Source organism: Medicago truncatula, chromosome 6 (genome assembly GCF_003473485.1).
Source record: "Medicago truncatula cultivar Jemalong A17 chromosome 6, MtrunA17r5.0-ANR, whole genome shotgun sequence".
Lineage (NCBI taxonomy): Eukaryota > Viridiplantae > Streptophyta > Magnoliopsida > Fabales > Fabaceae > Medicago > Medicago truncatula.
The window spans coordinates 30405201-30430194 of NC_053047.1; the positions used below are offsets into that span (position 1 = coordinate 30405201).

The 24994-nt window shown below is 33.5% G+C and overlaps 1 protein-coding gene across 1 annotated transcript; it reads right to left on the reverse strand.

Annotated features, from left to right (window-relative positions):
- Positions 1 to 717: 717 nt before the first annotated feature.
- Positions 718 to 2277, reverse strand: LOC25497139 (protein PSK SIMULATOR 1). The gene has a single exon (XM_013597002.2). It carries the CDS (start codon positions 2275 to 2277, stop codon positions 718 to 720), a length of 1560 nt encoding a protein of 519 aa, XP_013452456.1.
- Between the last annotated feature and the right edge of the window lie 22717 nt (positions 2278 to 24994).

The following is a 24994-nucleotide window of genomic DNA, read 5'->3' on the forward strand; positions in this document are numbered from 1 at the left end:
CAGTATTCCTTTTTGAGTAGTTTATTACTCACCACATGAACCACACACAGCTGAATCAAGAATTGTTCATGCATCCACACAAAAACCAACAATTATAGTTAACTAAACCCAACTAAATCAAGTATATTGATATTTGATCATGAAACTATACCAGAACAGTAGGATTATATTGATTTTGGAAGACATGGATCAAGAAAAATCCCCTACATTTCTTTGTACATTTTCCTCAAAATTCGTACACTTTTACATACATCTGCAATTCATACACATCTTTGAAGTAAAATAACCTCAAGAATCTGAATTCAGTTCCATTCTCAAAAACCACCATAAAATTTATAGATACAAAATATTATGGAAACAGATTCCCTACTGTCAATACTTACTATAATCAAACAGGTGAGATTTTGATTTTACAATTCATTAAGGTCACAATCCAAGTCGTCGATCACTACTCAATGACTTAGATTGACTGCAATGACATGACAGTAGGAAATTCCGGCAAAGAATCAAAGTTCCAGAATTACCACCCAATGGAGAGATGAAAAACGAAACGAAAAAGCAAAACCCTCATCAGCATTTGTTTGGTTCTGCATCCAAATTATAAATATCATGTGTCCTATTATCATGTAGACCGAAATTTTGCTAAGCTACACATTGAATTTTCAATCTCATAGCACGTCTGCGCTCATATAAATCATTGCACAAACAAATATGCACTTAGCTAGGTTTGTACAAACTCAAATACCCATTGAAATTATCGGTACATTGAAACAAAGCCTTAGCCGTCATTTCCCTCTCAAACCTCCAAACATAATTCAAACCAACGAGCAATTCAGTTATAGCAGCTTCTGTCTTCGCCTTATCAGCAAAAACCAAAGTTTGCAAAAGCAAAACATTTGATTTCTTAGGAACCAAACTCTTCTCTTCAACACTCCTTTCACTTTGCCACCTAATCATATTCTGTGCCAATGGTAACAACCAACAAAGTATCCTTCCCAAAGCATTTTTCCATTCATTAGCCAATAAAGGATCACAAGCAGAAAATCCAATTGACCCTTTTAACCTTAACCTCAATGATGATCTTATACTATTTGGTAACATAGCATACAAATCATCTCTTGCATCAACACCAACTAATTGAGGTGATTTTATCATCTTCTCCATAACAATAATCAAATTAGCATAATGTAAAGACAAACCTGAATCACCTAAACTACCTTTTGGTGGTTTCAACACTCCACAATTTGACTCAAAAAACCCATTTCCTAAATCCACTTTTGTCTCGTCAAGTTTCAAACATTTTCTATTCAGCACAGACTCAGACACAGACACCTGACTTTTCAACGGCCCTGATACAAATTTTTGATCTTTTTGATGATCATATGGATAAACATCAATTTTCAAACTTTTTCTATGAACCACGGACTCAGACACAGACACCTGACTTTTCAACGGCCCAGATACAAAGCTATGATCTTTATAATCAGAAGGATAAACACTAGCAGATGCTGATAAACTTCGTGATAAATAAGGTAAACTGTCTCCATTTCCAACACCAAAAACAACCTTAATCCTTGCTAACGAAGTAAAAACAAACCTTGCTAACAACAAAACAACATTATCAAAACCTTTATTCCACAAAGATTTTTCTTTCAAATTCTTTACCTCTTGTTTCTGCCACACAATCTTGTGTTCAAGCTCACTGATTTTGTTCTTGAACTTGTTATTGTTGTTGAGAAGTGTTTTTTTCAAAGTGCTTTCCAAAAGTGAAAGCTCATCAATTTCTCTATGAAGAGATAACGTGAGAGACACGTAACGTTCCATTCTTCTATGTTTGGATTCAATCTCTTTTGGGGTTATGAGTTTCCACCCAAACGAGTCAAAACCTGATTCAACAAACTCAGTGAAAACTTGGTTGAAGGATTTGAGTGATGGGTCATTGCAATTAAGACTAAATTTAGCGACGGAGTTAGTGACGAGACGAAGCGAGTCGCAAAATTCAGCGACGGCGAGTTTTAACAGAAACGACTTGTCGCTTGAGATTAGCTTCGAAATACCTTCAAGTGTAACGACGTCGTTTTGAAGACGGATTATGTTAGCGTCGGAAAGTGATTGCCAGAGATGAAGAAGCTTCGACATTACTCCGGCGACTTCGAAGGCTAAAACGGCGATGCGTTTTGGGTTTGGGTTTGAAGACGGTGTCGTTTTGGGTTGAATTGAGTTGAAAGTGGTTGAAAATGCTGTTTTGAATCTTGTGAGTAAAGTTTCTAAGGCCATTGAAAAAGGTGATTTTTTTAGTGGAGATGAAGAGAAGAGTGGATTTGGTGAAATGGGTTGGTGGATTTTTTTTGTGGGTGTTTTGGTTTTGATGGGTTTTGAATGGTGTTAGATTTTGTGCATCATGTGTTTGTGAAATTGTTTGAATGAGTAAGATGAGAGAATAATTGAAATGATTGAGAGAAAGAAAAGAGTTTGATGCTATAGAATTTGTTTGATCAAAAAATATTTTTGTTTGATCAATGATCCTATAGTGTTGTTAAAGAGAGAGGAGAGTGTGATCCTATAAAATGAGTATTAGAGAAGGTTAAGGATTAAGTATGGTTAATGAATTTGAAGTTTATTAGATCTAGACATGAAAATTTTGCTATGGGTGAGAGTGGTTTTTTGCAATGGTTGGTTTAGTGTCAAATTGTGGTTAAAAGAAGTGGGTAGAAGTTTCACTCATGATGAAGATGGGTCTTTGTTTTATAATGGTGATTATAGGGTGTGGGGAATGTGAGTTGATGGATTTGGTTTAAATAATTTTTTTGGGTTTGGGAAAGTTTTGTTGTATTATTGATTTTCTTTTTATTTGACTGAAATAAGTGTTTGGATTCATTGAAACACTTTTTCTTAGATGCTGATGTGTTTTTGTGGATAGAGGGCCATGTCATGTTTGGCTTTTTCTTTTTCGAAATTTATAGGTTTGGTAGTATTTATTTGTTTGTTTCTTTTAATTATGTGATTAACTTTTTTTAATAGAGAAAAGAAGAATGCTTTCAATACTTTCTTTTCAATAAATTAATGAATGTTAAAGAGAATGTTAAAAAGAGAGTTTTGCTAGCATTTTTTTTATAAATGAAATGATAGTAACCATTTAAAATCAATGCATATAAGGAGAGAGTCGTCGTTCGAACCGCGGTCGCGTCATTCAGTTGATCAATTTCGTATTTTTTTAATTGAGTTATGACTTTTGGATTGAATTATGCTCTAATTAATCATTAGTCTTATTTAATTTTTTTGACCAAATCATTAATGTGATTATTAATTTTATTATAAAAATAAAAGAAAAGAAAACCCCTTTTGTGAAAAGAAAAGAAAAGAAAAGCTTTTTTTTTAATTGATACTAGTTTATTTTTTTGAAAGATTGATACTAGGAATAAATAAATAGTTAGTACATAGAATACTCTTTTGTAAAAAAAAAACCAATAAAGAAACGCATGTCGAATATTTCCTTAAAAAAAAAAAACGCATGTAGAATATTGTCTTCATTGTTATTTTCGTCCCTTAATTAATTTTTTGGTATCGTTTTGGTCCCATAATTAATAAAAAGTCTGTTTGAGTCCTTTAAATATGTCTCCGTTACAAAAATTTATCCCTTTTTATTAAAAAAAACGTTAACTCAAGCACACATGTCATTTTCGCATTGGTTGAATTTTTTTTTTCTTTTTCGAGGAAGCATTGGTTGAAATTTATATTCATCTTCTTCAACAAATCTTCATAAAACCTTCATACAAACCCAGAAAAGAAAAAAAAAATACTTAAACAACAAAACTCATCAAATAAAATTTTACCTTTATCATATGAAATCCAAATCAAAACTCATTATCATTTTAATTTGTGAATTTCCTTAACATTCACCTTCATCCAAACCCAGAAAAGAAAAAAAAAACTTAAACAACAAAACTTATCAAATAAAATTTTACCTTTATCATATGAAATCCAAATCAAAACTCATTATCACTTTAATTTGTGAATTTCCTTAAGATTTGGAATGACTAAATTTTTTTCATTCCAATGACAACAGCTTCACCCATAACACCATAAGTCTTCTTCTTCTTCTTCTTCTTCTTCCATAGGTCTTCTCATAACACCATCAAATGAAAATTCGTTTTCAGTTCCTCTTGAACAAATGAAAATCGGAAATCATGCTTAAAATCTTTGATTTGCGTTGTTGAAACTGCAAATCGGAAATCATCTTCAAGTTTTTCATGTTCTAGTTCTTATTCATGTGTTCCTCTTTTGATTGGGTACTTAAATCGTGTTCCAATTCTCCTTCATCTGTGTTCCTCTTTCGAAAAATGGGTTTTGATTTCTATGAAGGTGGATGGAGAAGTTGAATGAAGGTGATGACTTGTACAAATCCTAACAATTTTTTAATAAAATTAACTGAAGGGACCAAATTATGTAACAGAGACATATTTAAAGAACTCAAACGGATTTTTTATTAATTATGGGACCAAATCGATACCAAAAAATTAGTTAAGGGACGAAAATAGCAATTAAGCCTAGAATATTCTAAAAAAAAAATTAGCTTATTTTGTCAAAAAAAAAAAATTTAACTTATAGAATGCTCAAGTATATTTGTGGCTGCCTTCCTTAATTTAATTTTTGATTTTTTAGGTTTCTTCGACGTTAATTTTATCTGAGTCGTGTCGAATAATAAATTTTGATTCTTCACTTTTGTGAGAGATACTTGTTTACTCATGCTTTAAAACTATAAAATCTTACAATATATATTCAAAATAATATTTTATTATTAATTTTAAAATTAATTTTAAAAAGGATCTCTCTAAATTATTGATTTAGGCCTCTTGTTGGGATGTCTATATCAATCTTAATGATTTGGCGTACGAAGTATAACATATATATTAGAATGTTCTGTACTTGAAGCACTGTATAAATCAAATATAAAGTGGCAAACATGTGGTGTCAATTGCAAAAAAGCAAAACATGATGTGATTTAGTGTGAATACTTAATCAAGTTTGACTTGGAATAGTTTCTAGATTGAAGAATGGAAAATAAAAACATATAGATAGTGGTGTATACGCCTACAAAGAATGATACATTTCAGAATAGCATAGACATAGTGCTGATTTTTGGTGGTTGAAATGTAAAGAAAACCCATCCACTAGTTCACTCATTCATGTCACATGGTTAGTGGGGAAAGTGTGTGAGTTGGCCAGGTTGATTTAGAGATTAGGGTGAAAGTGTATCTTGTTTAAGTGTTTGGATGATATAATTGTTTGAAAATTGATTTTCACATTTTAAACATGGCTGAAACACATTAGAAAAAGACGTAAATGTTCATCGATAGTTAACTGTCGTCGGTTAAAATTCATCGGTTGTTAACTACCGATAAAGTTATATTGATAAATTACTAGTATTTTCTAGTATTGAGTGAAGTGTGAACAACATTCTTCTAATTGTTTTAAATAATGTATCTTCTTTTTTTTAAACAATTGTTGAATAATGTATCTATAGTAGCTTTTGCATGCATCCTTCTCTCTCTTTTAAATGGCAAAATCGATGATATAAATAACCAAAGATCATGTACAAATGTGTGAAGAGAGAGACTCATAACACCAACGCAAAACCACAAACAAAAAACCAAAGCAACACAAAACAACAAATTCATCATCATAAAAATTCTTCTCAAATAAGAGTGACACATAAAATAAGAGTGCCACATAAAAATGACTAAATCGTTGTAAACAAAAAGTTTAGTTTTTGCTTTGATTCAAATCACAAATTTATGATTTAAATCATCCTTCATCCGGATCATTTGATGATTTGGAGCCATGAAATTTGTGATTCAAATCATTCTTCAAACGAACCCATATTTTTTTTAACACATGATTCAAATCACTAAATGAGTGAATTGAATCATATAAGGGTTTTTAACAAATTTTTAGCTTTCTTTTGTTCTAAACCTTCCCAACAATAAATATATATTTTACCACCCTTTTTCTAATTTACTAAAACAGTTATTCTCACGCTCTCAAAATTATCACTAGTTTCAAACTCTTGTCTAAACACTTTCCACAAGAATCATTGTAGAGAAATGATAAAGGTTGATATGATGCAATTAAGATTGGTAATAATTGTGTTTATTCAATAATTTTGATTGTGAAATCAAGGTTCCAAATAAAAAGTAGTGGATCTTTTCTCCTCCAAGCTTGAGGAAAATTGAAGGAAGATTCAAGTCATTGAAAAGTTCTTGGTGAAGAATGCTCATGGAATGCTTAAAAACATAAACATTTGAAGACATTAGAGCTTATGCAAAACAGCTTATGCAAATAAATATTTCTTTATGAATTATTTATAAGCTTGTTAATGTAGTTTATGAAAAAATAGTTTATGAATATATAATTTTCGTTAGTAAGAACTTATAAATTAAAATAAAAACTTATTTATTTGCATAAATTGTTTTGCATAAGCTCAATCCAAACAGAACCCTATTCAAACCCCCTTCTAAATCCTAGTTGTATCATCATACAAACCACCAACCCCAGGGGTCATCAAATGCTCTAAATGACTCCAAGGGGATCTATCAAACCTCTTCTAAATGAAGTCAATAGGTACTAAATGACTCGATGTATGTAAAGTTGAGTGAAAGCACCAAAGACATATAAATAAGGGAGCTTGCTTTAAACTTGATTACTTGGAGTGGTATATAATAAAATAGGTAAATAAATCAATTAAGCATTTATATATAGGATATTTCTATAACAAACTGTAAACTTAAATTGATTTTCTATATGCTGCAAATTATTTTCATAAGTTATCTTGAAGATATTTTTGTCAAGTCAATCCCCAAGTTTTTTATTCTTTGTCAAATTACATCTTAGATCCTATTTTAAATGAAATGGATGAGACTATTTTAGTGAAAGAAAGAGGCACAACCTTTTCTTTTTTTAGGGGAAAGCACAACTTTTTTAATATCTTATAGAAACGAGTTAAAAAAAATTATAAGTCGAGCAAAATGACATCAAAAAAATAGTACCCAATTAAGTTGCTACCTACTTTAACCTTTTGTCAATTGCTCATATATTATAAAAAAAAATAAAAAAATAAAGGAAAAAGTTACATAAAAATTGGGGGGATATAAAACTTGATCCAATCAATCCATGTGAATCAACCCTAACGAGTAATGCATAAAAAAAGAACAACACATTGGATCCAATTCTAATCAATTCTAAGAAACAAACATATTACGATAGACGTTTGTGAGTGCAGGTCTCTAATTTGGTGATTGGTGAATGAATCCATTTATATTTTCTTAGTGATTGGTGAATGAATCCATTTATATTTTCTTAGATTCAAACAAGCAGATGTCAACTAATCCATTTATATTTAATGTTATTGTTTCAAAAATATTCTTAAATTAATTTTTTTAAAATTGTGATGTTATAAATAGTCGTAGGTTAATAAAAGTGTTTCTTTTTTTGTAAAAAATAAAAGTGTTACTGTATTTACAAGAAATTAAAAAACTAACTACATTTAATTATCATTTTTTTCCTTTTAAAATAGATAAAATGATAATCGGGATGCCCTTGCTTAATTACTAAGTTGGGTATACAAAAAATGATAATAGTTATTGTAAATTCACACATATAAATAGAGTGTCATATTTTAACCTCAATCATTACATTTGACCTAACAATTTCAGCAACTTTTACCGGTTGAACAGAGCGTTGTAGACACTTAATTATCATTCTTAGTAACGTGAAAGTAAATATTTTTACAAAAGAATATGGAGCTGTTACTTCACATCTATGACATAGAACAACTAGTTTATTCTCAAATGGGATGGTCACTAAAGTTGTATATCTTTTCAAACTCTGTCTTGTCTTTAGCCAACCAATGGAAGAGTAATGAAGCATTTCTATGTTGAATTGTCGGAAAATTAATAGCCATCCATGGAGTCAATGTTACATTGATATTGGTGCCAACTTCATGCATTTTCCCCTATTTGCATGTTTTATCATATAGTAGTGAATAATTTTTATCTTCTGATTCAAGAAGAATAACAGACTGCTACTTATATTTTTGTATATACATTCACACACCCTATCTGCACATGGGACAAAAAATTTCACTATAAATAATACTGTTTATATTAGGGAAATGTAATGTTAACCGAGACACTGGTTAAGAAATTATAAAAGAAAATTTTTTCTTCAAAATTGTGTATTTTACTTTTTAAAATTTGAAAAAATATTGTTTGTAATTCTGTCTTTATTTTTTCTTTTCATTTTTAGCTGCTTAACTAGTGCCCGGCCCGGGGTTAACATAACCCTTTACATTATTGGAATAGCCGCAAATATTTGTCCATTTCTACAATTGGTTGATCTAGCATTACATTTATTTTTGTCACATCTATTGTGTTTGAGATTTCCCTCAATTTAATGTGCATATTTTAAATTTGCACTCAATTTAATGTGTATGGTACATTATTTTCTTATGTATTTTAGGGTTTCTAGGCAGCCTATGTCTAGCTGAAGCAGAAATATAAACAAAACTAAGTTTACTAAATCCCAGAGAAATAGATCTATTCAATTAAATATTGGAAAAATAAGCCACCCAAATCTTCTTGCTCTATTAAGTAAAAGCTTAAATGTAACACATGTCATGCAAGGCATGGCTAATTTTGACCTAAAACCTTCTTTGTAATCCTAAATTGATTTTGTTATGACCAAGATATATAAAATTAATTTTATTAGGTCATGAGTATTCATTGACACCAACAATAATTAATTAATGTTTGTTAGACAATGTTTGAGAGAATTAGAAGACGGGTTTAAACTTGTATTATATGCTTGTTCCTCTCAACAACAACAAAAATCTTGTATCTATATGTTTGTGCAATGAACCACAGCACTATATTTGCAAAATCTATGAAGATATAAGATTCTCTACCGACTTAACTAGACAAGTACCAAAGTACATCTTCATCATGATAGCCAATGAAAGAAAATAAATTTATACGAATCATATAAATCTTTTAAAATTTAAGTTTTTTTTAAAAAAAGAAGAAAAAAATCTCACGCTCCTTGCTGGATTGCAGCTACGTCCAACATCTTTTGTAGGCTGCTATTGTAGGCCTTCGGTATACAATTGTAAATGAATTTGCACGGGACAACCAATAATTTGTTGGATTCAATTAATAAAGTTGTTTATTCATTATAATTTGAGTTACATTTTCTTTTCATATATTTCACCGTTTAAATCTTTTGTAACCTAGGTTAAGGTAAAATAAATTCTTGTGCTTTAATTGAATCGTTACATGAGACTTTTGCTCAAGAGTCTTTAATTTATTAGGAACTTTTAGAGTGTGTTTGGATTGAGGGTTTAGGAGGGGAAGAGAGATGAATGTTTACATTTCGTTTTTAAATTACAAACTATATTATATGTTTTTCTAAAATAAATAAAGTGTGACTGAAGTATTATACGATCGTTTATCATGTTAATATGTTAACTTTTTATAAAACATTTCATAGTTTCCGTAATTTAAAAATGAAAAGTAAACCCTCCCCTCCTAAACCCTCCATCCAAACACACCCTTAGGGTATGAGGGTTAGACATCTCCATGGAGTTTAATTTCTTTAGATGAAAACTTAAGAGGAACACGATGACACTTTGATTATTGGGGACAAGAGTTGGTTGAACGTGGGTACTATGCGCGCGGTTTTGCTTCTGTTTGAGGATGTTTCATGGCTGAGGGTGAATTTTCATAAAAGCATCTTGACAGGTGTGAATATATCGAATTCTTGGTTGTCGGAGGCTTCTTCAGTATTGAATTGTCGTTGGGGGACCATTCCTTTTGTCTATCTGGGACTCCCTATTGGTGGTGATTCTAGGAAGTTTTCTTTTTGGAAACCTGTTGTCGATCACATTGTTACTCGCCTGTCGTCGTGGAATAATAAATTCATTTCCTTTGGCGGTCGTCTGGTACTTCTGAAGTCCATCCTGTCCTCTCTTCAGGTTTACTTTCTTTCCTTTTTCAAAGCCCCGACAGGTATAATTTTTTTGTTGAATCTATTTTTAAAAATTTCTTTCGGGGGGTGGTGGTGGTGGTGTGGATAATAGGAAAATAGCCTGGATTAATTGGGAGTCTATTTGTACTCCTAAGGAGGTGGTGGTTTGTGGGTTAGGAGGGTTGGTATCTTTAATACTTCATTATTGGGAAAGTGGTGTTGGAGGATGTTGATTGATAAGGAGGGGTTGTGGTATCGAGTTTTGAAATCGAGATACGAAGAGGAAGGGGGCGGTTAAAGGATGAGGGGAACCTGAGTTCAGTTTGGTGGAGGACGGTATGTAGGATACGGAAGGGGGATGGTGATAGTGTAGGCATTTGGTTTGAGAATAATATCTGGAGGACGGTGGGTGACGGAAGGGACACATTATTCTGGTATGATACTTGGGTGGGGGAATTACCATTAAGATTGTAATTTCCCCTCCTGTTTGATTTGGATGTGAATAAAGAGCGAACCGTGGAGGAGATGAAGCAGTTAGGGTGGGTGTGGGTGGTAGGGTGAGGGAGTGGAAACGTCGGTTACTAGCATGGGAGGAGGAGAGTGTGGGGGAGTGTTCTGTTTTGCTTCTTAATCTTGTTTTGCAGGAAACATCGAATGATTCTTGGCGATGGCAGTTAGACCCTACCCATGGTTATTCGGTCCGAGGAACATATCACTTTCTTACTACATCAGGGAAGCTGTTGACAGGTCGTTGGTTCAGGATGTGTAGCGCAAGCTTATTCCTTCAAAGGTGTCCTTGTTCGTGTGGCGCCTCCTTCGCGACAAATTGCCTACTAAAGATAATTTGGCAAGGCGGAGAGCCATTCAAGCAACAGATACGTCGTGCACAACAGCTTGTGGTAACTCAGAAATAGCCAAACACTTGTTTTTAGGATGTGACATTCACAATTCTCTTTGGTTACTTGTGTTGCATTGGTTAGGTATTTCAGCGGTTCTTCCTGGAGAGCTTCGCCAGCATTTCATGCAGTTTATACAGATGGTTGGTTTGCCTAGGTTCTCTTATCTTTTTTTTAAGAATAATTTGGTTTGCATCTGTTTGGGTGATTTGGAAGGAAAGGAACAATCGCGTCTTCAACAATGCGTCTTCTAATCCTTCTGTTCTCCTAGAAAAAGTCAAACTCAATTATTTTTTGTGGTTAAAATCAAAACAGGTGGTTTTTTCTTACAGCTATCATGACTAGTGGAAACATCAATTAGTTCTGCTTGTTTTGATGGTGCTTTTACTCCTTATGGCACTTTGAATTTGTAAATATTGTTGCTTGCTTCACCTTTTGCACACCTTGTGGGGGGTAAACCATTGTTAATATATATATCATTTTAGCTTGTTAAAAAAAAAAAAAAAAAAAAAGAGGCACATGAGATGCTGATGTCAAAGGATATGTCCATGGCTTTTATAATTGAGTTATGGAGAAATCCGACCTCTGTAGGGATATTCTTCCTAAGAATAAATCATTGTTTATATAATCATTAGTTCTTAATTAATAGGTACTTTGAATTAGTCCAACAAATAAGGAAGAGGGAATTCAAGGACACTCTAATCACCGTTACACATCTAAATCAAACCAATTTAATCTCACATTGGGCATGACAATTAAATTCCTGCAAATCACTTCATCTCTTTTAATTCTATTATTTATAGTAAATTCCGCTAATTATCTAGTTGAGCGACAATCTTTGTGTAGATGATAGCTTACTACTTTATTATTTGCGTAAGATTTGATTCACTTGCCAATTTCGCCATCAATTACTATCCAAGATTGAGTTTACTTGATATTTATTTTATTTTTTTGAGAGAATTTTTTTTTAATTTGTTACTCACATTATCTATATATCCGAACAAACATGTATTTGAACATGTTCTGACAGGGACAACTTGAAAGAGCATGAGAAAAATTGAAAAAAAAAAAATTGATCTTGTACTTGAGAATTTGGAGTAAGTTATATTGAATTTTTTCATCATATAATTTAGGGTTAATGGTGCTTTACCCCCCTGTAATATAGGTCATTTTTTGTTTTCCCCCCTGTAATTTTTTATTTTTTTATTTACCCTCCTGTAATTTTATTTTTTTTTGGAATACCCCCCTAATAGTTCATAAAAAAACGACTTTATTTTTTTTTTTTCAGGATTTTTTCGTTTTTTTATGACCTATTAGGGGGTTATTCCAAAAAAAAATAATTTACAGGGGGTAAATCAAAAAAAAAATTACAGGGGGGAAAACCAAAAATTACCTATATTATAGGGGGTAAAGCACCATTAACCCTATAATTTATTAGCACATTATAAATGTACGTGTTATTTCTAATCCTCGTGTACTATCTTTTGTCTTTTGTTTGAAAATTGTTGTTCACACATGTGTTTAAGCTGAAACACATTAGTAAAAGACCAAAATACCCCTCTGCAGTTAACTGCCGTCGGTTTCCTTTTCGTCGGCAGCTAACTGCCGATGCGTCCTGATGCCTATAAATTGGCAGAAGCTTCATTTTCTGGACCTGTTATGTGTTTTAAACACATAACACAACTTGTTTGAATATTTTCACAACAATAGTAATAATAAATTATCAACATTTGATTGAAAATAAACGCAAATTACAACGATGAAATAAAAATGTATCAATATCAATTAAAATAAAAAATGTCAACCAAATACGAACAAAAGTCATCAAAGTCTGAAAATTAAACTAACAAAGCTTAAAATTGACAAGTCCTAAAACTAACAAGATAATTCTACTCATGCTGTTGCTTCTGCTCCTGCTCGGCATGTTGTTGTCTCTTCGGCCTCCGGACTCGCCTCCTGGTCAATATCGGTGCGATCTGCTCTCTAACATGGCGCATGGCCGCAGACCATTGCTCAGGGCTCATCACCTCTTGACCCAACTTCTCATCAACATAGGCAACAAAGCTAGTAATCATCTCATAGGTATCAAGCGAGCCTCTCGCCTCGTACTGCTTTCACTGATGTACAATGATTTGCTCCTCATTTGCTAGCCATGGAGGAGATCCCGGAATAGGTGGAAAAATCTGAGGGTGAGACACCGTAGTGTACCATAGTATATAGCCATCATCCATCTTCCATGTCGCCTCTCCTGCTGGCTCACCCCAATCGGGCTCCTAAATCGCGTGAGTATGGAAGTCAATGAAAGCTTGCACAATCAGAGTCGGTCGCAGCTCAACAACATTCGTCGGATGTCTATGGACGTTATGCACATATTCGTATTGCCGCCTAACTCTCTCGGGCAAGTGACGATACACCTTGTCAACATCGCACATAATCCAGCCTGAATACCAGAAAATATCCTTAAAATCCTGGATCTCCCTGTGGTCTTTGTACGACCTCCAAGTAACATCATCAAACCCCACTTTATCAAGAAATGAGCGATATGTCACCCCCTCTCCATGATCCTTCTGTAACACCCATTTCACCACAACCGGATAGTTTTACATCATGTCGTGATTTGGATCAACACAGAATAAGCCTTGAAAATACGCTAAAAACTATTCATGCACAAACCAAACAAATCACATTTATAAGTTATTACGCAGGGAAAAAAATGTTAAGGTTCAAAAGTGACAATTTATTATCGTGAGCACTATAACGCTTCCCCCAAAAGTTGTACCTCCAGGCAAAGAAACCTCATATAGACAATGGTATAGGTATGCCAATGTCATCCCTCCCCAAGAATAATTATGCATCACCTCGTAGTTGTCCATGGTCGACAGATAAATCAACTCGATGTGTTTGTTGCTTTTATCACCAAACAACAAGCATCCAACCAAGTACAGGAGGTAGGACTTCACACAAGCAGCCCTAACCCTTGCAAGCTCATGTGGATCATGTGGAGTCTCAGGATCTGACAATCTGATAGCATCATCGAGGTAGTCCTCATAATACTTCCTCAGCTCCTTATAACTAACGTAAGCATCGAACTCACCCTTGCAATTTTTCAAAGCCTCCGCCCGTGTCACACCTAAGTGTCTCACATTCAGATCCACTCCATCAGCCTGAGACACCTTCTTTGGATGGCTTAACATTTGCCCTTCAATCGGAAGATGCAACAGACAGACAACATCATCAAAAGTAATGGTCATCTCCCCACAGGCAAGTGAAAACTGCTGGTCTCGGCATGCCACCTCTCACATAGAGTCATATGCAAAGCATGAGGCACAGTGGCGTAGCCTGTGTAAACCAAATCATGTAGCCCGCTCGCCCTAAGCGGACCCCAAAACCAATTCTAATTATTGTGTGGACGTCGGAGTTCCAAAATCTTAACCCCATGATTAATGGCTTTTACTTTACGCTCTTTACGAATCTAAAATAATAATAATAAAAAAAACATATTTTAAACAACATAAACATTGTAAACATTTAAATAAAATAAAAAAGACATAACACATTTAAAAATAAAAATCACAAATTTAAATTGACGCACGTATTTCTAATTTAAGACATAACCCATTTAAAACTTAAAAAAAAATAAAAATACATAACACATTTAAAAAAAACGTTTAAATTGGCACGCACGTGTAATTTCAATTAAGATTACGCGCGGCATTTTAAAATTAAATTTCGCGCGCCAATTTAAAACATTAAAAAACAATTAAAAGTTGATATAATATTTAATAATTATTGCATATGATAATTTTAGATAATTAAAAATAACACTTACGTTATCTGAATTATACCAGAGCGGCAATACAACATGGTTGGCATAAGAGAACATGAGAGATGTATTTTCTGGTCCTCAAGGAAAAGGAGGCTGATCAGGTAACGTCTTTGTGGTTGTTGCTGCTGCAATGTCATGCTCGTCTAATACAGGCACAACATCCTCCGGAATATGTTGGTCGTCATACCCACCATCGCTGGCATCGTGTATCTCATCCTGATAATTAACGTACTTCACCTACGTCGGGTCAACCACCTGCGACTGTTCAGGCTGTGTAGCCTGAGAACTCCCTGCAACATCCCTCATCTGACCTTTACCTCTTTCCCTCTTTGGGATATGCGCGTTTTGCCTTTCCCGCCTGGCGCTTTGTGTCATAGCATGTCTACCACTTATAAGCTTATATGGATCAATCGGCTGCCCCTGATTCGGATTAGACATATCTACACAAAATTTTAAAAAATTAACACCATTCAACTTAAACACAAACTAAACATCATTCACAACATACATAAACTAAACATTCAACTACATTCATTTTGAAAATCAAAACCACATTCAACATAAACCTAACCTAAACATCATTTCCATTAACTACAATTATCTATAACTACATAAACTAACTAAATAATCAATATAATTCTCATTTGGGCATTTTATCAAACACTTTGTGTGCAAAGTATCAAACATATTCAAATTGTGTTCATTTGTCACCATTCAAAACCACATTATACTTAAAGACAATTCAAACATCAACTACACCAAGTAAATTCATCTATAACATCTTAACAACACATGCAATCTACCAAAAGTTCAATTTCAACATCAACCCTAAACACATGCTAATAACTCTTTGTTTTTTTTTTTAAAAATAAACCTAAACAAACTAACATTATTACAATGATTAATGTGACTTACTTGTGATAATGTGGCGATGATTGGTTTGCAAATCGTGAAAATGGATTTGGTGAGAATTGAAGAGCAGTTGAACAATTTTTGAAGTACAATGAAACTGATATGTTTCTGGTGCTTCAGTTTTTGTATAAAGGATGCATCGGCAGTTAACTGCAGATGGAACCGGCGGTAGTTAACTCCCAAAGATTTCCTCGGTAGTTAACTGTCTCCGGTTCTTTTCCTCGGTAGTTTACTGCCGTCGAGGTACTTAAGTCTTTTACTAGTATTTTTCAGCCTTCTTTAGTGTGTCAACAACAAATTTCCTTTTGTTTTGGGTGCTTTGCAAATCATTGCCCATATTTTGTTTCTTGTCTAAAAATTAAAAAAAGCATGGGCTTTGTTATTTTGTTGGATGGGGCAATAAACGATGAAGGTATTCAACACTTTCTCTTCTTTGATGAGTTGCTAAAATAGAAGATAAAAGCAAAACATTATTTTTCGAGATATAGAAGAAATTTGAAAGATGGTGGAAGAGGTAAAATCTGTTTTATAGCTTTGGTCCTTGAGGAAAAAAGGGAGAACATACGGTTATTTTTCTTCGATTGATGTTGTAATCTGTTAGTGTGCTTACAAAGCATATAATTCCCTGTGATTGTATATTTCCAATGAGTGGGGGTAGTCATGGCACTCCCTATTAATATCATTTGCTTAAAGAAAATGTGCTTGTAAAAAAATGTTTTTCTATAAAATAAATTAAGAAAACGATTGTGCATGTTCACTTTGATTTATGGGTCAAATTAAAATTTGAAACCTCGCTGATGAAATTGGTCCACTGGTTGCAATATGGTTTTAGAATAGACCCTTTTGATAAAAGCATTTCGAAGGTGTTTTGAAGAAATGAATGGCTCTCTTTTAGTTTCATGTAGTCAAAGCAAAGACTCATTTTCACCTCTTCTCTCCACATATATGCGTGCATGCATGATGTGATCAAAGTGTCTCTTTGTTGATATCTCAAGTATTTCATCAAAATGTCTTTTTCTTTCTCAAATTTATTGCATAAACGATGTATCTAGTTTTTATTATCGATCAGATACATCATTTAGCAATGAATTTGAAAAAAAGAAACTTCAGTTATACTTAAGACTAGAGGAAGTTGAGTATATATCATGCTTTACAAATGTAGATTGAAAAATAACCATGTATATCTATCCCTCCGTATTTTATTACAAGTCACTTTAAAAAAAAATATATTTATATTATAGTATAAGTTATTTTACAATACCAATGTATCATCAATGATTTTTTTTCTCTATCATGCATTTCACCATTTATTACTATCTTTTCTTTATATTCATGTAATATCCTTTTCTTATGTCTTTAATAAAGAATAATTTTGTAATATCATTCACAATTTCTCTTTCAATACAAAATTAACTACAATTTTTAATACATGTTAAAATATCAAAACGATTTATAATATTTATAATAAAATACAGATGAAATATTTGTTTTTTATTTTTTAAATTATACACCAAATCATCAATTTTTTCACAAACGCTCATCAGTTTCATCCTGAAGATGCAAACTTCTTAGCTATCATTTATTTAGTGTTTTTTAAATGATAGAAGGTCGAAAATATTGTCCGGTTCTACTCAGTTAATTATTATATGTAATCAATATTTAATAATTATCATTAATTTTTTAAAATATTTTTATTCAAATTTAAAATTTTCAAGTTTAAAAATCGCATCCTTAGGATTCGACCTGAATATTTTAGTTTTTTTTTTTTTTTTTTTTTTGTGGTGGCCGGGGTTTAAACCCCGTACCTTGCATATATTATGTATTGTTCATACCAACTAAGTTAAGTTCATGTTGACGTTTTAGTGTATGACTTGATAAGTGGTATGTGATTTGAAAAAATTCATAATTCTCTCATGATACATATACCATATGAAGTACATATTTTTCAATCTGGATAGTATTATAAAATACAAATAATTTAAAGAAAACTGATATTACTTTTTAGGGTAAATTACATCAGGGGTCCTTTAAGTTTGAGGTTTGTAACAGATTGGTCCTTTAAGTTATTTTGTTCTCACATAAGTCCTTTAAGTTTGTGGTTTGTAACATATTGGTCCTTTAAGTTATTTTGGTCACACATAAGTCCTTTAAGTTTGTAAACGTTTTCAATTTAGTCCTTATGTTAACCAAACATATGATGTGGTAGAAGGACTAAATCGAAAACGTTTATAAACTTAAAGGACTTATGTGGGATCAAAATAACTTAAAGGACCAATCTGTTACAAACCTCAAACTTAAAGGACTTATGTGCAACCAAAATAACTTAAAGGACCAATCTGTTATAAACCTCAAACTTAAAGGACCCTGAGTGTAATTTAGCCTACTTTTTATAATCTCTTTGGGGATATGCATAAGCTATTGAGAGGCCAGGGAAACACTTATTTAGGAATTATGGCCCCTCACATTCATCAGAATTGAAGGAGTTCTGTTTCACTTTAGGGAGACATTCCTTTGAGAAAATGGCCCCAAATTAGCATAAAAATCAATTAGCAAACCAAATAAGCTATATGTGTGATTCTCAATTCTCATCCTATTCGATCTCTTTTCTTTTTTATGTTTCTTAAATCTTCTTTCCCACTTATGAACTATATTGTGTTGTGCACGAGTATGGTCATGATTGGATATATGTGGTAGACCAAATTATTCAAAGAGACCCACGTGCATGAACAACGGCACATGCGGGACAATGGTGATTGGATACCTTATCTATGGATAGTACCTTTGAAGATCTTTTGTTTATTTAAATTCAATTCAATAGATAGGGTGATTAGGGCAATGTGATTGTTTGGCATAAAATTTAAATGATCTTTGGCTTATTTAAACTTTATAAAGTAGGTTTAATTATGGCTATGTTATTGTCTGGTTTAAAAGTCGTTACAATGTTTTATTGAGATGGTTTTTATAACAACAAATTTGTTTGTGTGTGGAGTATTTTTCGACTTTACGATAATTTGCAATCTCAAGAAACACTACTACTCTCGTCTCTATTACACAAGAAATTTACTTTTTATTTTTATTTAATAAGTTGTGTCTTAAATTTTTTTTGTGTGAATATATGGTGAGATTAAAGAGTAGTTAATTTAAAACATTCCCTACAAAAAATTCAAACATGATAAGTGATAATATCAAATGAGTTCACAAGAAAATTAGGTTTAACACTTTCAATCACTTAACATATATATCTACTACGCGGTCTTCCACTATTATGTTGTTGAAGCACATAGTCAATTTCAAAGAATATTTTGATTTGTGGAATCAAGATCTTTCAAAAAGTGTTTAATCAAGAGTTTGTAGAAAGAGAGATTGAAAAGGTTTGAGAGAGTGATTGTAAAATTGATTTTGTAAATGAATATGATAGTGATTCCTTACCAGCTCGTTTGCATGTTTGGTTATCCTTTTGTACTGGACATAATCTTTATAGCTAATGAGGTAGTGGATGTTGCTAAGAAGCTAAAAAATGAGTTGTTGTTATTCAAAGTTGATTTTGAGAAAACTTTTGATTTAGTTGATTGGAAATATCTAGAACTAGTGATGGTAAAATGATTTTTCCTACCCTTTGACGGAAGTGGATCATAGAATGTGTTACTACAGCTTCAGCTTCTCTTCTGAGAGTCCAACTAATTGATAAGTGCTCAAAATGATCTAATTCATGTGTTAGTTTAGGCATGTTTGATGAGTTGTTTTACAAATTATTGATGGAAAAGCCTCAATTATGTACCTTAATGCCATTTATGTTTTGCATGCCTTACTTTACCCTTTTTGTGCAGGAAAATACAAGCAAGGAGCAAGAATTGCCAAAGTTCACAGGGAGTTTCGCTATCAGGGTAGTTGGAGGCGAACACAGGAGGATCAAGTGGATAAGGGCCACGTGGAGCAACTCCATTGGTGCAGAGGCGTATTTCACACATTTCGCTAATAGCGAAATATTTAGCTATTAGCGAAATTTCGCAGAAGTAGCCCATATAAATAGTTTTCTCTTCTCTTTCCAAACATTCCATTACTGTTTTATACATTTTTTCTGGTTTTTAGAGAGAGGTTAGGGCATTTCTAGAGAGAGAAACACAAAGCATGGTAGTTAGGAGTAGATTCAAGCCAAGATTTGTTGAGACATCATAGATCTTGTCATGCATGGAATCTTCATCTTTTCTTCATCCTTTGCAAAGCTATCATAGACATATGTAGCTACATCTAAACTTGTGGTTTTGAGGTATTCAAACAAGCTATTATGTAATCTTTTGATCATTTAATATATGGTTCTAGCTATTTATTCAATATTGTTGTTATTCTTGCTTTTATTGTTTTATTGAGATTCAAAATGATATGGACACATACTTTTGAATCTAGAAATAGAATAACAAACTATCTTAAGTTATCACTCTAGACATGGATGTTAATATTTGATAATCACTTTTAATCTAGACCTTAATGCTTTTGGGTAATTTAATCGGTTGGGAAATCGTCGATTAAAATATCCAATCGACTTTTTGATCGTTTAAATGTTTGAGAAATCGATGTTTAAACGACCTCTTAGCAATAACGATATCATTTGGACACGAATGATATTGTCGAGTGATTGTGATAATATCGTTTAAAAAGCTAGAATCCGTTAATCGATTGAGAGATTGCAGCTGTTACGTTTGGTTGATGTATCTGACCGCAAGCGAAATAGCCCTATCTCTTCTCGATTTACTTTTATGTCGAATAGGAAAATAGTTTTACACAAACAAACAATTTATACCCAAACACTTAATGTGACAAATATTGTGAAAATGCTTATGAAATGCGCACCTCCCTGCGGAAACGATCCTATTATACTCACGTGTAAATAGTTTTATGACATGTAAAAATCTTACATCACTAATGAGTTCAATTTTGAAAGAAGAATTCGACAAGGTAACCCTTTGTCACCTTTTCTTTTCTTAATAGCACTTGAAGGAATTAATGTTTTGGTGAAAAAAACAATGGAGACTGGTCTTTTTACAGGGTACTATCTCAGCCGTTTAGACAACATCTTAGTCTCACACTTACAATTTGTCGATGACACTTTATTTTTGGGAGTCAAAAGTTGGGTTAATGTTCGATCCCTAAAAGTATTACCTATTCTTTTCGAGGAAATCTCAAGCCTTAAAGTTAATTTCAATAAAAGTATGTTGGTCGGTCTTAATGTGGCTACATATTGGCTGGTTGAGGCTGCCTTTGTTTTGAATTGTAAAATGGGGCACATACCTTTCCTTTATTTGAGGCTTCCTATTGGTAGTGACTCCCTTAAGCCGAATTTCTGGCAACCGCACTTTGACCGTATTAAATCTTGATTATCGAGTTAGAAGTGTAGAAACCTATGTTTAGATGGCCGATTGATTCTTCTAAAGTCTGTCATGTCCTCTCTATCGAGTTTGACCGTATTCAAGGCTCCCGCGTGTATCATTTTCTCTATGAAAACTACTTTTTAATTGTTTTTTCTAGGGGGAAGTGAGGATGTTAGGAAAATCTCTTGGATAAAATGGGATATTGTTTGCTGTAATAAGGAGAAAGGAGGGTTGGGGGTTAGGCAGTTAAGTGAATTTAATATGGCTTTGTTAGGAAATTGGTGGTGGAGGTTGAAGGGGGAGTGTGGTAGTTTTTGGTTAAGAGTGTTGTCAGCAAGGTTAGGTAAGGCTGATTGTATTGGGGGGGGGGGGGGGGGGGGGGGTTCGTGTGGTTGAGCAAGGTCAACATTAGTCTTGGTGTTGATATTGCTGTAGGGAGTTGGATTGATGATAATTCTGAGTGTGACTTAGGGGATGATAATTCTTTATTATTTTGGTGGAATTCTTGATTGGAAGGTGTGACTTATAGGTTCAGTCGCTTTTTTGAGTTTTGTGATAACAAAATGGCTACGATGGGTAAGATGAAGCATTTAGGGGGAATAGGCTTGGAAGTGGCGTAGGGGGTTATGAGGTTGGGAGGAGGAGGGCCTAAGGGAGTGTAGTATTATGTTAAACTCTATTATTTTGCATGTTGACGTTAGTGACAGGTGGCTCTGCAATTTCAAGTCTTCAAAAAATACACAATCATTAGTGCTTATAATTTCCTTAATAATCAGCAACTCAAAATGTCATTGCATATGACAACCTTATATTTTGGGATAAAGATGTTTCTTCAAAAGTCAATCTTTTTGTGTAGCATCTCCTTCTCATCCGCCTTCCAACGAAAGACAATTTTTTCAAGCGAGGGGTGATTGCAGCTACTTCTAAATCGTATGTGGTAGGGTGTGGCAATCTAGAGGACGCAATTCTTATTTTTCTTCACTGTGACTTTTTTCGCCAAATCTGGATCGTTGTTTCAGATTGGTTAGGCATCATCATAGTTTTAGTATGTCTCCTTCAGAGTTTTCTCTAATCGCTATTGCGGCATTATTCAATTAATTTGGTTTACTACAATTTGGGTCTTATGGAAAGAAAGAAATTCAGGAATCTTCAAGAATAAAAATAATAATATCTACCACTTGCTTGACAACATAAAAAGTGCAATCTTATGGTTGGCTGAAAACAAAACACAACAACTTCGCTTTTGACTACCATATGTGGTGGCTAAAGCCTCTTAATTTCTTGTAATGATTCTCTTTAAATTCTTTTTCTTGTATGACACATGTACCTTGTTGTGAATTCTGGACTCAAATTTCACACCAATATAAACTATGATGTGTGGAGCAAGTATCAATGGAAACCAACAACCAAAAAATGTTAACCACAAGCAACAACAACAATATAGACCTAGTCTATAAACCAAGTGCATAGCAAAACCACAATCCAACTAAGGAATAAACAAGATAAGGAAAGTAAAGAAAAGATAACAACACCAAGAAATGTTCACCCAGTTCGGTCCAACTTGACCTACTCTGGAGGAGAGATTGATCTCTCCAATCCACTATCAATGAGTTCTTACAAAGAGATACAAATGGGTTACAAGAAATTAGCTTCAACAAGCTCACAAAGAACAACCCTAATTTCTACCCATTTTCCCAATCTCACCAATGAACAAGACACTCATGATTTTCACTCTCCCAAGGTGTTTACAATTGTTTCCCAACTCTAGAATCTAACCCCCAAAAGAGAACCAACCCTTAGCTTTGATTTCCTAAGGATCTTCTCTTTTGGTTTCACAAGACTCACCCAAGTTGCTCAAAAATGACTCTCCACTCATGTGTTTTCCAACCCCATGAATCTTCTCCAAAAGGCACCAACCCTTTCCCCAAGAGCCCCCTCTTTTGGTTCTCCAAGATTCACATCTTAAATCTTTGAACCTCACCCAAAGACCCTCAACATTTAGTATCTAAAACCCTAAAAGTTCTAACCTTTGGTTTCCATGAGATTCACCAAGCTTACCCAACAAATGGGTTATGGAGTGCTTACATAGTGTTCATATCCGGACAAAATCGTGTCACATTTTCCCAAATCGTGACACGGTTGGTACGAACGACCCAAGGTACGACCAACCTTATCCTAAAAACATGCCCAGCAAGCCGAAAATCGTGTCACGTTTTCCCAAAATTGTGTCACGATTGGACACCCTGAAAACCATGCTCACTACCTAGAAAATCGTGACACGGTTGCCAAATCATGTCACGATTCTTCACTTTCACAATTTTTTTTCATTTTTGAGCCACATATCAACATACCTGATGTAACATTACTTTGCTCTTTGATTCTATCTACCACTCCTAGTGCAGAGTAAGTAAAGACGGTTGGTTATTATAATTACATTTTAGCTTCTTTAAAAAAATATCAACTTAGAAAATTATGATTTATTTATTTCATATTTGGAAAGATATTAATGTTTTATTTAATAAATTACGGGTTGTAATATGAGTAATATTATTTCTTTTTAATACATTAAATTATATGGACTTTTAATAAATATCATACATATAGCACAAGCACTAATATTATATATGTAACTCGGGCAATCAAGGAAAAAAAAAATACCAGTATGAAAAAAATATACTCCCTCCATCCTTAATTATAAATAAAAGTTGGACTAATAAAATGGATGTACGTGGTCCTAATTTAGAATCAAATATGAACCATTTTACTTTCTTTGACCAATTTTTGCCATTGGCCTTTTATGGCTACACTGGACTCTACGGTGGCTCCGGCTAAGCCAACGGAATCTGCCAAAACTTTTGCACAAGCACTATCTGGTCCAAGTGATTTCCAGCTTTCTAAACTTCATCCGAAGGTTGTTATGGGGAAAACTGTACGGATAAAAATCACCCAATCTAAATACGAATTTGGACTGATTGACTGCAGTAGCAATATCGATGGCAGGTTGACACTGCGCAAGGGTGATACCCCTTTATCCACTATGGCTTTGAAGACGAAATTGAGAAATTTATGGCCAAACATTCTCAACTGGGATCTTACATCATTGGGAAAGGGTTTTTTTGAATTTCACTTCAATTCCGTTGAGGATATGCGTCGAGTTTAGGCTATGGGGGTTGTTAACATAAAACCAGGTTTGATGAGATTCTTTTGTTGGTCTAATTATTTCTCTACAGAGGCTCAAACTCACGCTCAGATATGGGTTCGATTCTTACACTTGCCTCAAGAGTATTGGCGTACGCAAACCTTACTAGAGATTGCTTCCGAACTCGGGACGCCTCTGATCATTGATGATGCCACACTTCATAGACGTTTAGGGCTCTATGCTAGAGTTTTGGTTGATGTTGATCTCTCTGAACAACTTTTTGAATCTGTTATTGTGGAACGAGAGGGACATGCTCTGTTCGTTATGGTGCAATATGAAAGGCAACCCTCATTTTGTACTCACTGTAAAATGTTGGGACATGACGTTCACAACTGCTTGAAGTTGAGCACTCTTAACATGGTGTAACGCCCACTTTCGTTTAATTAATTATTTAATCGAGTTTAGACGAGTTATATTATATTTATATAATATATGTGTGAATTTTGTTGATTTATGACGATTTAGATGATTTGGCCGATTTTGATGTGTTTTGATGACTTGATGAGATTATGAGACTTATTTTATTGTTAAATAAAATAAGATTTGAAAATAAAATAAAATATTTGGTTGAGGGCTGTTTTGAGATTTTAGAGAGTTTTGGGGGAGAAAGTGAGATAAGATAAGACATTAGGAAGAGATATAAAAGAGAAAACCTAGTTTTAGAAAAAACACTTTGTACGTACGTTCAAAACTTTGGAAAAGGAGGAAAAAGCCATAGAAGGGAGAGGACCAAGAGGAGAGCTGCAATTTTCATCTAACAAGGTAAGGGTGAGAC